The sequence below is a fragment of the Ammospiza caudacuta genome, chromosome Z, assembly GCF_027887145.1.
Source record: "Ammospiza caudacuta isolate bAmmCau1 chromosome Z, bAmmCau1.pri, whole genome shotgun sequence".
Taxonomy (NCBI): domain Eukaryota; kingdom Metazoa; phylum Chordata; class Aves; order Passeriformes; family Passerellidae; genus Ammospiza; species Ammospiza caudacuta.
Window position 1 is genome coordinate 40621681 of NC_080632.1, and position 17024 is coordinate 40638704.

Genomic DNA, 17024 nt, shown 5'->3' on the forward strand with positions numbered 1-17024 from the left:
TTCAGAATATTCCACACACATTTGTTTAATCATTAAAATAAAAATACACAGTTACAAAATGGGACAGTATTAGCTCTGCTTTTAATTCAACCTTTCATTTATTATACAAGTATTATAAAGACATGTGGCAACTTCCACACTAAGCAAAGATTTTATTACTCTTTCTATAACACTAGTATTTAAACAACTGCAAAAAAATTAAATTAACATTTTCTAGGCTATGTTGAGGACCATATTCTAATATGGCAAAGGCATCTTTAATGCCTTTGAAAACAAAACACACATTCTCCCAAACCTACAAATCCATACTGTGGACACACATACAAGTCAGGCAGGATATTACTTTTTTAAATGTCAGCCATAGGTGATGTGCTTGATGCATTTAGAGTACCTGGGGGAAGAACTGGCCTGAGAGAACAGCCAGCAACCATGTCAGAGGCTCAAAACTGCGCACATTCCTGCCCCACGACACAGACCACAGCAAGGAGCGGAGCCTGCAGAAGGTCCTGATCCTGCCCCAAACCCAGCCCTGTCCATGGTGCTGCAGAAACGCCCCTGATGGGGAGAGGAATCCACTGCCACCACCCCAGCAGCTCCCTTCCTGTAGCCAGGACTAAGTCTGTAACTGGCACTATCACAAATGCTCAGAAGGCATCTACAGCTTCCAAATCCAAGTTCAAACACGCAGATGTTAACACCCAAATGTCCATGAAAAACCAGGTAAAAAAGCAGATCAATGACCCATAAATCTAACATACCAAAGGCTTCATATGTAAAAAACAAAGATACAAGAGTTGTGCTTGGCATCACAGGACACAGTCTAAGCTCAGTTGACTTTGTGTGTTTGCAGACTGAACTGCAGTGCCCAGAATCAGTACTAAAGGTCTGTTCAACACATCATTCCAGGGGTTGGGCTAGTCAACAAGTTCCTTCGTGCTAGGAAGAAGCAAAGATACAAACAGGTGATTCTTACTATAAGAGGTTAAATACTCCTATCCAGATTTTAAATTATATTGCAATTCAGTGAGTAGATGCAGCACACACTCATCATGAGCTAAGATAAAGTTACAAGAGACCAATCTGTGAACCCTGCCAGACTGAATGAGAACCTCAACTCAAAAACAAAGACATGGGAAGAAGCACTTCCCTTCATAAAAAACTCACAGAGATACTGCCAGGATGAGAAGACCTTCCAAAAAACAAAGAATAGAAGAGTCCTGAAAGCACAGAAACACATTAAGCATTCTGGAAAAAACAAACAAACAAAATACAAAGCAAAACCAAAACCAACTAAGCAACAAACCACAAACACAAAAACACAAACTCCCCAAATATCCCCAAAACCTAAGTGAATAAATCAACAACAACAACAAACCCCCAAAATTTAAGGTGCTTTAAAACCAAGCAACCAAGCAACCAGGCAACCAAAATCAAACAAACCCAACCAATCACACAAAAAAGAAAAAAAAAGGCAAGCCATGAAAACTTCTGAAGGTATCCACCTTCAGAAATCATGAGAATACAACAGCATAGAATCAAAGAATGACAAAGATGTTTCCAAAGAATGGTCATGTCAAACCAAAAGCAGAAGTGCTTGCAAAGGAGGACAAACCCACATTTCTAGCCTAGCAAGTTTGTAATGAATTTATTATCATGGCTTGAATGTATATGATAGCATTACTGTAATGAAAAAGCTTGGAATCCACGGATTCTCCTGCTCAGAACATGATGAATCTGATTCAATAAGAACTCCTGAAAGTCAGAAAATCTTAGAGAGAAAAAAATGTCCTAACTAATTTAGCATTTAGAGGGCAGCTGCTTATCTTCGAGTGTCTTCATTCCTTATATTGCCCAACTTTCTTCAGGAAAATCACAGCAAATGCTTCCACCATGATTTCCAATTTTATTAGTGCATGATATTAAACCCTCCATCTAAGTGTCCAACAGCCATTACATAATGGTAATACAGCCTTTCTGGTCTTCTGTGTTTGTCTGGAATCTCTGATAATCCTGTAATTATTAATTTTTATGTTGATATATCCAAATGCACATATACTTGTGGGTTTGACTGTTGGAGAGATTCTCCAACAAACAAGTGAGAAAAGCATACTTTTGTGCCTCCCTGAAACACCTATACACTAACGCATGGGCAATGAACAAAGGGGATTAATTACAGAGGTCTGTGTAATTAATGCAGCTCCATATCCACAGTGAGATCACGGAGACTTGATGGGATAGCTCACATGACTGGTATGCTGTGGCTAATCAGTAAGGGCTCTACAGGAAGAAGACGCTAGGAAGACTAGAAGCAGCTGTCCCTTATATGAGGGCAGATGAGAAACTAGTTGAGAGCTTACAGATCAAGGTTAGCAGACAGAGCATTAGTGATGCTGTAATGGGTGCCTGATATAGAGAGTAAATCTACAAAGACTCCTTCAGACAACTGGAAAAAGTTGCCAGGCCCTGTTCTCACAGGGAAATTGAAGCAACATGGCATCTGCTGGAAGGTCAACAAAGCAGAACACAAACAATAGAGGGAATTTCTGGAAGCGGTAACAACTTCTGATCATGGAGAAGCAAATTGCTAGACTGATGCATACAAACTGTGAAGAACTTGTCATGGGACATTAAATTTGTCTGCAATGATGATGAGATGATGGAGTTCAGAATCCTTGGAGGAAGAGTAAAGTACAAGACAACCTTGAATTTCAGGACAGTAGAACGTAATCTCTGAAGAGATCTACTTGGAAAAATTTTACAAGATACCCTGTAGAGATGGACACAGTAAATCTAATTGATATTTAAGCTTTATCCCAAACTCAAACATGGTCTTTCACCATGTGCAGGACATCAAAGGCAACAGGAATCTGGCAGAAATTAATAAAGAGCTTAGATATAAAAAGGAAATGTGTAAGACATGGAAGCTGGAATGGCTGATCTGGGGCAGGAAGAGGTATCCTATTGTGTAGGTGAAGGGCTGGGAAAGCCAAGGTTACTGTTACTGATTTGAATCAGGGGAGTAAAATTCTAACAGGGCCCCTGATAACAACAAACACAGAAAATTCGAGGTACTCAGCACTTTCTTTGCCTCAAGTATTTACTGCTAAGACCAGTGTTTAAGAACCTGAGGTCGCCAAGAGTAGAAGGAATGGCCGAAGCAAGGAAGACTTAGCCTCTGTGGAAAATTAGGTTATGGAGCATTTACACCAGACATATAGAAGTCCATTGGCTCTAACAGGTCATACTTATGAGCTCTGAGGGAGCTGCCTAATGTTTGGATGTGTGTAGTCTTAGTCCTGTTACTAAAAAGTAACACCTTCCTGTTAAATAGGAGAGAGCAAATATCACGCCTATCTTCAAGAAGGAAGATTGATGACAGATTGATCAGCTCCAACTCAGTCCCTGGGAAAGTGAATATTAGCTGCTTCTGCCACCATTTAGATTTGGACAGAAAGGAATTTAATATGTTAAACAAAAAAAAATTCAAGTCCTGCACAGAGGGAATACCAGTACCTGCTGAATGTCTCCACCTGACTGGAGAGCAGCTTGGTAGAGACAGACCTTGAGGAACATTTAAAAAAAAACAAACAAAACAACAAGCTGACTATAAACGAGTTATGTGCCCTTGCAAGCAAAGAGGGCCCACAGCTTCTTGGACTACATTAAGAGCAGCATTGCCAGCAGGTAGAGGGAAAGCAATTGCCAATCATGACTCAGCATTAGTTAGGCCAGGTGTAGGCTCCCCATAGAACACAGACATGGGTTTACAGGAGTGGTTCCAGAAAAGGGATACAAAAATGACAAATAGGCTTGATACAGAAGTGTTTAGTCTAGAGAACAGAAGGGTTATGTGAGGATGTTTCTTCCTATGCGTGTAAACAGGGAGCCAGACTGCTCTAAGTAGCCCTGTCTCAAGGTAAGAGGTAAAAATAAAAATAAAATGCATTTTATGTGGCAAGAGTGAATTTTCTTTTTACAGTGGATTGTTCAGAAAGCTTGTTGAGTAACCACCCATAACGTTATTAAAAATCCCCACTACACTTAGTCCTAGAGTTCCTTTCCATCTTTGAAGTTTCTCTTAAATGTATACATATGTTTCAACATCACTCCTTTATTCTTTTTATTTTCATAATGCTTTGCCCAATATTGCTCATCAGTTCTTCCCACCCACTTTCCACCACTATACCCACCCGACTGCTTGCCTTTTTGCATTTAAATTTGTTTTCTTCTGTTCTTCCTCTTCTGTTTGGACTTACTTTCCTCAGTAGGAAGAAATTAAACTTCAGAATTCTTCTAAATATCACCTCCTAAAAAGCAAGTCAAAAGACTCTGTAGTTCCAAGTCTGCATGTTTACTAAAGAAAGGACACTTACAAATACTGAAGACATAGTTTATGTTCTGGAAAACCAAACAAAACCCTCAAGATGCAAGTCAACCCATTCTTCACCTTCAAAATATAATTTTACAATTATGGCTAGGACACCCAAAACTTCTGAAATTTTAACACTTTTTACTTATATTTTTCCTGTTTTTGTTAAAGCAATTAATGTTTCAACACATAATTAATTGAAATGTTAAGCTTTTAAATGCAATCCAAAGAATCCATTTTCTGCCCCTCTGCTGAAATTCACTGCATTTTATATATCTCTCTTTTGTCCATTTAGATGAGAGGGTGTGTGTTTTGATCTGAGTGGAATAGTAGGTGGAATATTCTTGATGCATTTTAATTAGTGCTTAGTAAAGGAGAGTAAATGCCTTTCCCCAGTCTTCTACTTATTCTTCTTTTTATACAGCCCAAATACTGCTAATCTTCATCACACACTGCTTGTTCATATTCACCTTGCTTTCTACAGACCCACAGATCCCTCTCATCAGAGCTCCTTCCCGGGGAGTACTGCTTCAAGTTCAACCTGCTTCAACCTGGGTTGTGCCTTCCCAGATGGAAGAAATCTCTGTATTTACCCATCTTGACTTTCTTGAGTCTCCTGCCACCCACTCCTCCTCTGCTTGTTCAGGTCTCTCTGCTTAGCAGTACTACCCCTGAATTTCCATCAATTTACTGTGTCTGCAAACTTGGTAAGAGTCCACTGTATTGCCACAAGATACTGAACAGTACAGGTCCTCAGGACACATCCTTGCAATTCCTTGCCTGTCATCACTTCCCAAGTAGCATGTAACTTACTAACCACTATCCTTCAATGTTTTCTTTTTCTAAACCCACCTGGCTGTCCATCCTCCAGTTTACTACAGGAATCACCAGACTGAGACAGGATAATGGGACACTTGACATTGAATTAAATCATAACTGTTGCTCTGTCCTTGGTGTTGGGGGTTAGGTTTCTCTCTGTTCCATTTAACTTAGGGATTTTTTCCCCTGCTAGTTGCTAGGAAACACTAACAACTGGGTACTTAAGAAAAACAAAAGAAGTGGTCAAGCTCAGAGGAGGAGGGCATCTGGTCGAACTTCTCTTGGCTGGGAGAACTGGGATGACAAAAGATAGGGCTGGGGCAACTGCTTTCTCTCTCTCTCTCTCTCTAGGCTTCAGGTGAGGAAAGTCAGAGCTGCCCTGCTTCTTCTGCTGTGGGGTGAGCCTCTGCTCGTAAGAGCAGCCACTGAACTGGGACCTTATTATCACCCACCTCACTAAGAGAGGGACCTGTCACCGTCTGCTCGGGCGCCCGGGATCTTGACTTGCCCCTCTCTGCCCTGCTGGGAGCCGGGCTGCCCCTGTCCCGCCCCCGTCACTTCTTCATCGCCAAGATATCCTGCCAGCCCAGCTCGCTGTTTCTGTAAGTGCTGCTGGGGCACGGGGATCGGCTGCCCCAGGGTTTGTGCAGCAGCAAAGCCTCCCCGCCATCCCTGCCCGTCCGGGCCGAGCCGCCATTACCGCGCGCTGCCCGAGCCGCGCCACAGCGCCCCCTGCAGCCGCGGGGAGTCCCCGCACCCGCCCTGCCCGCCGGGAGCCAGCAGCGCCCCTGCCGGCTGCGAGCGGAACTGCACCGGCGGGGAAGGCGCCTGCGGCCCAGAGAGGGCCGGGAGCGGCTTTGGGCTCTGCTTCTGTCAGCGCCGAGCTGCTGCTGCTGTTTGCTCCATCGTACATACTAGTAAAGAACTGTTATTCCTGTTTTCGTATCTTTGCCTGAGAACCCCTTAATTTCAAAATTATAATAATTTGGAGTGAAGGGGTTTACATTTTCCATTCCAAGAGAGGCTCCTGCCCTCCCTTTGCAGACATCTGTTTTTCAAACCAAGACACTTGGCTACAGAGAAAATAGTTCTATCAGAGTAGGCAGATGACTTTGTAAGGTACAATTTGCTCTTATAAAAAAATGTCACCTTGGCTATTCCTAATCATCACAATTTCACCAGCACTTCATGAAAACAGTCCCCTTTATCCCAAAGACTGAAATAAGGCTGACTAGCCCTCTTTTAAAACAGATGCAGGATTTGCCTTTCTGCAGTTGTCAGGGACAAAAGTCAAAGTGATATTATTAAAAGTAAAATGTTTGTTAACATAAGCTGTGCATTTAACCAGGTTTTGATGCACAGGAAATCACCCTTTTCCTTGGGATGATTTGCCCTCCAAAGTCTTATCCTTTTCACCAGCAGGACTAAAAGGATCTTAAATAATTTGACTTACTCTTTGGCTCTCTCTGAAAGGCAGACTTGGTTTGCCAATAAAATCCTTGAATTTTAAAAAACAGTATTTCACAGTCCAAAAGACTTAACACGAATTACAAATATCCAGTTTACTTTCCCTCCATTTTAGGAAACCAACCTGAAACAATCAGTTTCCCCATACTGCTACTTAAGATCAGCCAATATGCAGGGAACTGACACAAAGGACAAATCAGTTACTTGTTATGCTCTCTTTTTAAGAAAAGGAAGTATGCAGATCAAATATATGTTCCATATCAGAAAATAATTAGGGACAAGCAAATCTTAAAACAGTAATCCTTCAAATCCTTTCTATTCTTGGGAGCCTCCTGAAGATTTGTCCTCTTTGACGTAGAACAATGAAGCATGCAGGTAAAGAGTGTGAAGGAATAGCTATGGTCTGTGTAGAACATGTCCATCACAACTAGTGAGTGTTTGTAAAATAGAAATTTCTGTCCAAAGGCAAAGGAAAAAGAAATAAGAAAAGGATATCTATAAGTCAGCCAAATACTTCTTAAAATGTACACTTTCATAGAATCATAGAATGGCTGGGTTGAAAGGGACCCTAAAGATCATCTAGTTCCAATCCCTGGCAAGGGACACTTTCCACTAGGCCAGACTCCTTAGAACTCCACCCAACCTGGCCTTGAACACTAACAGGGATGGGGTATCCACATCTGCCCTGGGCAACCTGTTCCTATGCCTCACCACCCTCATACTAGAAAATTTCTTCCCAATATCTACTCTAAAACAAATATTTCAATTTGAAGGCATTGCCCCTTGTTCTGTCACTACATGCTGTTGTAAAAAGTCTCTATGGCTTTTTTGAAGGCTCTCTTCCGGTACTGGAAGGTTGTAATTAGGTCACACTGAGGCCTTCTCTTCTCCAGGTAGAACAAATCCCCTTCTCCCAGCCTTTCCTAATAGAAGAGGTATTCCATTCCCCTCAACTATCTTGGCCTCTTCTGGACTTGCTTCAATTGGTCCATGTCCTTTCCATCCCCTGCCAGGAACCTGGATGCAGGAACTCTGGTCTCTGCAGAGCAGAGGGGCAGAATCCCCTCCCTGCCCTGCTGCCCACCCTGCTCTGGATGCAGCCCAGGAGACGTGTGGCTCTCTGGGCTGGCAGTGCCCATGGCTGGGGCATGTCCAGCCTCCCATCTATCAGCACCCCAAGTCCTTTTCAGCAAGGCTGAGGCCCATGAGTTCATCCCTAGCCTGTATCAACACCACGAGTTTAATGCCACAGTTGCTGAATCAAGGTACTGTATCTCGTAAAGATCTTGCAAAGAGGACAAATCCTACACTGAATGGTTACAGGATTCACTCTACACATGATCTCTTAATGAGTAATTCTCTGTCAGATAATGTTATTCTGTTTCACATTTGACAGAAACAATACAGGCTGAATAACAACATTTCTGTAGAACCCAGGATGTCCCAATATCTCCTGGGATATTTGTCCTGTACACCTGAATCATTCACAAAAGACACGTCACACTACTCAGAAGTCTCATTAATAATATTCTGTCCTTCAGTCCATTGAATCTTTTAATTCTTGACTTTTCGTCAAAACTGAAACCACAACTGAAGGAAGGTTAAAAATCTAATCTGGAATTTAGAAGTGAACAGTTTAATATACAGTAAACTTCATTTCCAAGTTCAAATAGAGAATTACACTCACACACCACTTCAGCTAACATGATTTCTTTTGTCCAACGAGGTAATTAAGTAGTATGCAAAGCATTCTGGGTGTCAAGAGTCATTCCTGTTATGAGTTGTGAGATTATTCCCTAAGGCTATGTATCACAAAAAGAGCAATCTCTAGCCATAGACTCTAGTAAAAGCAGTACAAAGAAATGCTTAAAAAGTTCTAGGCATCACCTCTACAGATTCATCATCAAAAATCCCAGCAGGCTTCTTGGCCACTCAGAATCTATCTTGATTTGAAACAGTCTTGTTGATTCAAGAGGTGTTCTCTTAAGAGGAAAGTGAGAGATATAAATTCACCTTTTTACTAGTTTTGTTGCCTAGAAGAAATATGACACTTTTACATCTGTGCAAAAAAACGGTAGGTAAGGTCTTCAGCAATTAGAATTCTTATTACTAGGATACCTGCTGATACAGCATGAAAGTTATTTGAGCAAATGGGTCCAAGTAAATACTGTTATTATTTCACACAGCATCAAAACAATGTCATTGCACATCAACCAGCAATAGTCAAAGACAATACAATAAAATAAATGAACAAGGATGTTACTTTGGGTAGAAAATAATGCAAGCATTAGTAACATATAAACCACATCAATGAAAATTCCAGACCTAAAGAAGAAGCACTGTGAGAACTGTACTATTGGGCATCTACCAAATCATGACGACAACTCTGACATGATGATTATCACAATATATACTGAAAGTGATAGGAAGTATGGTACTGTTATTTTCCAAAGTGTCAAAACAAGATATAACTACCAATAACTTTCTTTTTAACTAGATAGAAATTGACAGACGCACAGGAATTCTTGAAATTATAAACAAAAAAACCCTGTGCACAGCTTCTTTCACTCATTATTACAGAATACCTGACTATTTGGTAAAGCATTTAATTTCTGTGTCTTTGCAAAGCTGTAAAAACAAATATATGTATGATTTTTTTAAAAATCAGAAGTTAAATATAAATGGAAAATCTTGTCCAAAAGAAGGGAGAAGTTCAAAATAAAATCTGTACAGGTATCAGGTAGCATAAAGATAATTTTAAAATATCATATTGCATTGTGAGAATAAAACATGCTAGATAAGAATAAAAGGAGTAGTAGGATGATAAATATGAATGCATACCATGAAAAGAAAGAGGAAGACAAACAGCAGATCTGGCACGTTACAAGAAAAATACAACAAAAATATTTAAAAATTAAGAGAAAGTAATCTGCAAAAAAATTCCTTTTTGGGAGCAAGGATGTTCATACAAAACCCTGCAGAACTAAAGATGACAAATATGAACATGAAAATTTAAGACCATTCTATTACATTCCTTTACAGCTGCATAGGTGAAGACATGAAATTCATTAAACATTCACTCACCTAAAGAAGAAAATTACGTTCACTCTGTATAATTTATATCTACATTCTTACACACCTCCAAAGGCTTAAGCAAAAAAAAGAGTCTTGGTATTGACAGAGTCCTTGCTTGTCCTCAGACTTTCAAGTGTTTACTGAGGAAAACTAAGATCTAATTTGGTCTCTATCTTCAATTCTAGGAAGGAGTGAATGCAGAGCATCATTTGATCTACTTTGGTTTGATTTGCTATGGTGAATTTAAACACATCCACTGGCTCCAAGGCTAAATTCTGAACAGTTAGCCTCAAAGACAACATGTCATATTATTCTGGACTACAAACAAGTGTTGTCATTAGGAAATAAAACACTCTCCCCAAAGGGAAAAACAGAGGATATTTAAAAACAGAGATGGAACACCTTGCCAGTTAAAATAAATTCAGAGGAACCACAGATACTCCAAAATAAGAAACTCACATTCAGAGATCCTGAACTGCAAGCATGCACACAGAGTCATGAGAAACCTTAAGCCCTATTCCATGCCAAAGCACTGCTATTTCCCTAACATTTGCATCTGAGACAAAGAAAATCCTGTTCTATATGTTTTAGACATCCTAAAATTACAAATTTCAGCTGCAATGTGAATACTATAAAAATGAAAATTAATAAATAAGTGGTCAGTTATTCTGTATAATGATGTTTGCCTCCCCTATTCAGTCTCTCATCCTCTATTTGGTAAAATTCGCTATTTCATATATATTTTCCAAAAGACGAGCTAATGATGACAGACTGCACAGGAATTTTCCTTTTGGTTAAGACTAAGATATGAGTAACAGTAACACCAAACAAATACACATGTCAAAAGTGCACCTAAAAAACGTATTCATCATATGTTTTACTAGCTTCATAGCATGACCAAAACCAGAATATTTTTGTTATTTCCTATGATTATATCAACAGCTTCAGGAAATCTTTGTCAAAAATAGCAAGATCAATAAATTAAACCTTCAAATATGGCATACAAAATTGTTTTATACAAAGCCTCATTGATGTAACACCACAAAGGAAAAAATTCCAAGCAATGATTATATCTGATGCAACCCTAAGACCCTTAGAGTCTCCCCCGTGCCTCCCTTTACTGCCTGCTAAGGTTGCTCTTAACTAGTACACAAAAAACTAGTCATTAGCAAACAATCAAATAATCATTAACAGATAATCATAAAAAATTCAAAATAAATTTCACCTTTATTTGAGACAAATAGTTAATGCTAACATAATGTTAAGAACTCATAATCACATATTAATATTATAGACTAGAAATATATTAATTTTATTAGATTAAAATAACAACAACTGCATTATAATTCAAAACTAAATTAATATATTTTATATTATTTATATATTCATTAACAATGAAACACTGAGGTTATTTTTTAATTTGCAAATCGACTTGCCTGAAATTCAAAGTAATTACTTTTGCATGCTCCTTACACAAATTTATGTACAGTAGGAGGCTTGCCTTGTTCATTTACTACTAATTGAGAGGAATGAGTTGGGTTGTACAGGTGATACAGAATTATTCTTTGATAAATTTAAGAAATGTCAGGGCTTGGTTAACTTTCTGCAACAAGTTGATTATGCATATACAATCTATCAACATTTATAGGAAACCAGAGTTCTTAATTAGGAAGAATATTCTCTGAAATATGATTCCATCTGAAAAATGGACTTAAATTCATCACTTTAGAATAGGTATTTGTCTACTGTGTTGTTTTCCTCCCAGCTCCTTTCAGAAGATATAAGTGTAAGTATCAGGGGGAACCCTATTGTACTAGCCACAGTACTGACAGTATTTGAATTTAGCATCTTCTAGTCTGAAACATAACTATCAGTTTATTTAGATATAGAAAAGACTACCCTATAGAGTTCCAAGCAGAATTTTTTACTAGCCACCAGGTGCTTCCTTTTGCTAATACAAAACTGTCATAGGTTGGAAATATGGGGGGGGTATTCTATTCCTATCTGTTAGAGGTGGGGCAGTTATCTTCTGTTAATTGGGCAGCTTTCTTTATCTCTTCCACAACCAATCCTCCCTCAGGGAGAAATCTTCTGTTAATGGGCCATTTAGTGTCACTGCATGACTGATAAAACTGCATCATCCCATTGGGAGATGCTCTGCCCAGGGGAAAGAGCCAAGCATTCCTACCTGGATATAATCTGAGATTTGGAACATCACAGGCAGCTTTTTCCCAGAGGTGGATTTCCAGAGGTGTACCGCTGTCTTCTCCACTGGATTCCCAGAGGAAGACCAGGCCCATGGACACCACCACTGGACCTTCAGAGGAAAACCGCCTCCTTCTAGAGGATCACTGCTCCAACAGAACCACACCTGTCACTGCAGGAGGACTGCAGCCACCATTTTATCAGATTGCTACCGACATCCTGACCTGAGTGTCAGGTTCTATTCTTACTCTGTGAGTAGTTTTTTTTTGTTTGTACTATTACATTTGCATTTTTAGTCTTCCTAGTAAAGAACTGTTATTCCTAGTCCCATATCTTTGCCTGAGAGCCTTTTCATTTCAAAATTATAGCAATTCAGAGGGAGGGGGTTTACATTTTCCATTTCAGGGGAGGTTCCTGCCTTCCTTAGCAGACATCTGTCTTGTCAAATCAAGACAAAAACATATTTTGATCATCCTATTTTAAACAGATGGGGAAAACTCTGAAAGAATCCATGTAGGCAGTTTTAAATAATGTTATCAACAGACATTTGAACTTGATGTAAACTGTACTCTGGGCAGTTCTATTTTTAGAAGGCCATGAAACCCATCCCTGACTCACCAAATGCCACTAGCACTAAATGCACTACAATGAAAATCTGCATCTCACCATTGATCCTGTCCTCCCTTTCTTAATCTCTTCTCTCTTTCAAGTTAAGAATTCCAAATATTTTCTTTTTTTTTCTAGGTTTGTATTTCAAGTCTGGGGTTTTTTTGCTTTGCCTACAAAACAAGTCCATGTGCCTGCTCTACTTAATAAAAGATAACTATAATGCACTGAGAGTGTCTAGGAAACTACTATAATTCTAAAATTAAAACCTATCCCCAAAACAGACTTTCATTTACTTGCATGCTTTACTGAGCCAATGTCTTTGCTATTCCCCAGTACTAGATAAGATTGCACTTTTACACAAAATATTGAATTAGACCAGATTCACAGCAACTTCTGTGTGTCTCTCCCATGTCTCATACTAAGAGAGATACAGCATCCTCTTTTCTTGTAAAGAAAACTACAAGGTATGCTAGTAGTCCAATTCATTCTCAGGAAAACATTCCCAGAACAATGGTAACATTCATGAGTAAATGTGGGATGTGCCAACATTAAATCATCCACTGGTCATCTGTTCCATCCCTAAGAAGGCAAAACCACAACTTACTGACATTACTATCTTATGGATATCTGCAGAAAACACTACTCCTAAAGCACTGTACAGAAGTTTTAAAATGAAATAGTAAAACAAAGCAAAGATATTCAGGTGATCTCAGTCACAATGAAAACTTAACAACAGCTCCACACTTTACTTATCAGAGGTTATAATACTAAATAAATATTTTATTCTTTAAAAATTTATTTAGTCAGTTTACAGACTTGTTCAAACTGTCAGAGATGACCCATACTCAGTGAGACCTAGGGGTTCCCAATTATCTAAAAAATTATTGGAACATGCTTTAACCAATCTGAATCCCACATAATACATAAAAACCTTTATGGTTGCCTCTGGCAATCTCCTGAAAAATAAAAATTCTGACTTACAGTTAAGTCTGCACCTTGTAAAAACCATGCACTGTAATTCTGTAATTCACACAGCTGTGGAATCAAAGTACAACATTAAAATTAATCTAGTGGTGACTAGCAGATAAAAAAACTAAACCAAATACATTTCATATGATATGTAGAGATTTTCTGAGTTGGTCAAGTAAATCTTACCCCAGCAGAATTTTAGCATGAACCTCTTTGTTCGTCCTTGAGATTTCTCTCAAAGAGGTAATTTCTGCATCAAACCAAAATCCTCTTTCTTCTGGTGTCTCAACATTGTAGTTAACCATCACCACATCACCCACTTTTAGCTCACTCCACTTCAGAATGGTTCTTGCTCGGGGTCGAAGATTAACTGTGTCCATTTCTATTATGCCATTTTCTGGGTACCTTGAAAAGCAAAACCAACAACACCAATGATTATGACTATGGCAACAGTAAAAAGAAAGTCACAGACAACTTTATTCAGAAGTAAAAGTTTTTAAATGTTCTTTGGGCACAGAAGAAACATAAAATCCAACTTATTATCCTTTTAAAAATATGGCTTTCCTCTAAATAAAAACTAAGAATTTGTTTCATCTCAGATGGGAAAAATAGCTTCCATGAGTTTTTAAAAAAAATCAGTAAATGTATATGCACTTCTCAATAATTTAGTGTTATTTGACAGCACTCCAACTAAAATCCCAATGCAGGAAGGAAATTTGAGATGCTTTTTAAATTTGAGATGCTTTTCATTTTAACTACAGTTAGTAGTTTTCATTACAACTTTTCATGAAAACTACAGTTTTCCTATATTCTTCTGAATAAGGCAACTATTACTTGATACTAGAGCCTGTATTTGCACGTGTGCTGGAAAAATAGCAGAATATAGACAGGATCAAAATACTAATTGCAAAAAAAAAAAAAAAGCTAGCCTGTAACAAAAAGTTAAAAGACGCTAAAGTGAAGTTACTTTTTCATACCGTGTGTAGGCAGATAATCTCCCACCACTTAGCTAGTACTACATGAGTTCATGGAACAAATTTAACAGGGAAAATGAAATTAGTCTATTGCAAATAAACAGGTGCTATTAAAATTATCCCTTCTTAACAAACAATGCTGAGGATGATGTATGTGAAATTATATTTTCATCATGAAATTACTGGTACTTTAACAAGAGTGCTCACAATTAAATTAATACACCTTTATCAAACCACATTGTTAAATATTAATGGCAACATCCTACTCTTACTAATAAAAGTCTGGCTCTGCCACTTTACAACATGCTTCCCCCTATAGTAAACAAGAATATTTCAAAGTCTTGGGAAAATTGCACTATGCAACTTACTAGTAGTAAGCTGTACTAGTCGTAAGTGGTTCTAAAACAACTATCATTAAGAGCATGAGAATGACAGAGTATAGCCTGAAATCAGGATGTCTACTCCTGAACAGTTGACTGAAAGCCCACCAGTGAAACTGGACACATTTTAAACTAGTTCATTTTGCTTGTTTTATGCCTTCTATTGAAACTAACACACCAGTTTGCTACTACTGATAGTTTTGTTTAATGAAGCATGAATGGCAAGATTTTAAGAGTGGGTGTACCTTCCAATAAACTAATGGCTAAGTAAAAGAACATATCTCTAACGAATTAAAAAATTAAATACAAAGCCTGTTTTTACACCAACATTTTTATAACCCTAATTATAAAATTCCTCACAACAGAAGTTACATCATACAAAGACTGTGATCAAGTCATTATCAAAACAATAGTTCCATACAATGTAACTCTCCACATTTCCTAAATTTTTTTCCCCATATTGTTTCCAAATTCAGCACATACTGAAAAGCTAACATTTGAGGTTTTGCCTTTATGCCATCCAACTTTCACCAAAAGAATTACCATATTGTTCTACCATATTAATTATTAATATTTTAACTGTTATATCCACAAAAACCATGATTGATTCACCTACACATAGTAAGAAAAGAGCAAAAAACAGCTATAAAGATCGTGCCTACTTTATTGAATGCCTAAATAACATCACATTATTGTACAACAGGCTACTGAAATCTTAAGACAGCTATGTTTGACCTACTAATCAGTTCCAAAAGTTTTACAGTAAACCCTTCCTAAAGGTTGAGAAGACAGCAAGTAGAACATAGCAAATATTCAGTTTACTTGAACTCTGAAACCAAAATATTGCCTAAACATCAGGAAACAAGAGGAGATAGATCAAAACCAGACACCATTTATGTATACAGTGAAATAATCAAATAAGAAATACATATGGAATCAAAAATATAACAAATAAACATTTTAGAAGTTCCTATGTCACTATTACAAAAAAATTAAAATATTTGACTTACAAGAGTTGACATTCATAAAAACTTAATCTTGATCTGAAAAATCTATTCTCTTCTGAAAGTAAAATGTCTTCAGCTTCTGTTTTTCCTGGGCGAGCTTTGGACAAGGGTTTTTCCCTAAATTAAGATTCCTGTTGTCTTTCTCACCACTATAGAACTCAGAACAGATCCTTCCTATTGTACTGATGTGGAATTTCAAAGACTGTCATAATTAACAATGTCTCCACCTTTGTTCTTGGAAGTAATTCATGAGAAAACCCAAGCAAAAATATTGCCTGTCAGTTATCAAAAGACACTCCCCTCCAATCCCCTTTTATAAACAGAAACTGTTTTCCAAAGGAAGAAAAGGAAGGCTGACTCTAATCAGCGGGTCAAAACACAAAGTAACAAACTTTAGAAAAAAACAGATGTCTTTTGCCACATTTTACTTTTCTTTTGCAAAGGGTTACAGATATTGAATGTTTTTACTGCTGTGCATAAGGAGAAATGTTTTCATGGTTCCTGATGAATGCTACTAGCTATTTAACCCTTCATATTGGTCCACAACTGATACCACAGGCAAAACAGCAAAAGCAGTACTTGCCACAAGTTTTTGAGTTAGGCTAAAAATTGCAGAGGTAAACTCTGTATGTTAAGCTCAGTACCACTATTCATTATTATACTGATAAATAAAGAGTACTTTCACCATAAACTTCTGCCCTCAAATGTGTCTAATGCCACAATTTATTTAAATAACAAAAAAATGACGGTCACATTAGAAAATGCTACTATCTCACATTCATTTTCCTAAAGTTTAACATGCCATTTGTAAAAATCACATTAATTTAAAATCTAATCTCTTAAATATGGAGGAATAATATTTAGCATACATCACAAGATATGGATGTAGATAAACCAAAATATAAAGAGAATAAATATGGTATTGTGACCTCAAGAATTAATTCTTGCCCATTCCAGGAAGTTTTAATAAATGACTACTGTGAGACATGAACATATGCTGAAAGTGTTTTCTCATTTATTGAGTTACTTTTAAAATCCTAAGATCACACTCAAGAGAAAACAAAAATTGTCACAGCAATGTTTTAATTAGCCTAGTATAAATTTGTACAGTTGAAATGAAGATTATATGGCGAAATTAAACCTTTAAATT

General features: G+C 37.8%; 1 protein-coding gene across 2 annotated transcripts in view; it reads right to left on the reverse strand.

The window, feature by feature from the left end:
* UHRF2 (ubiquitin like with PHD and ring finger domains 2) overlaps positions 1-17024 on the reverse strand; it is an 82144-nt gene that overhangs the window by 37737 nt on the left and 27383 nt on the right. For both annotated transcript variants that reach the window (XM_058823666.1, XM_058823665.1), the window contains exon 4: positions 13700-13918. In XM_058823666.1, the coding sequence (XP_058679649.1) occupies positions 13700-13918 (219 nt within the window). The remainder of the gene's footprint in view (positions 1-13699; positions 13919-17024) is intronic.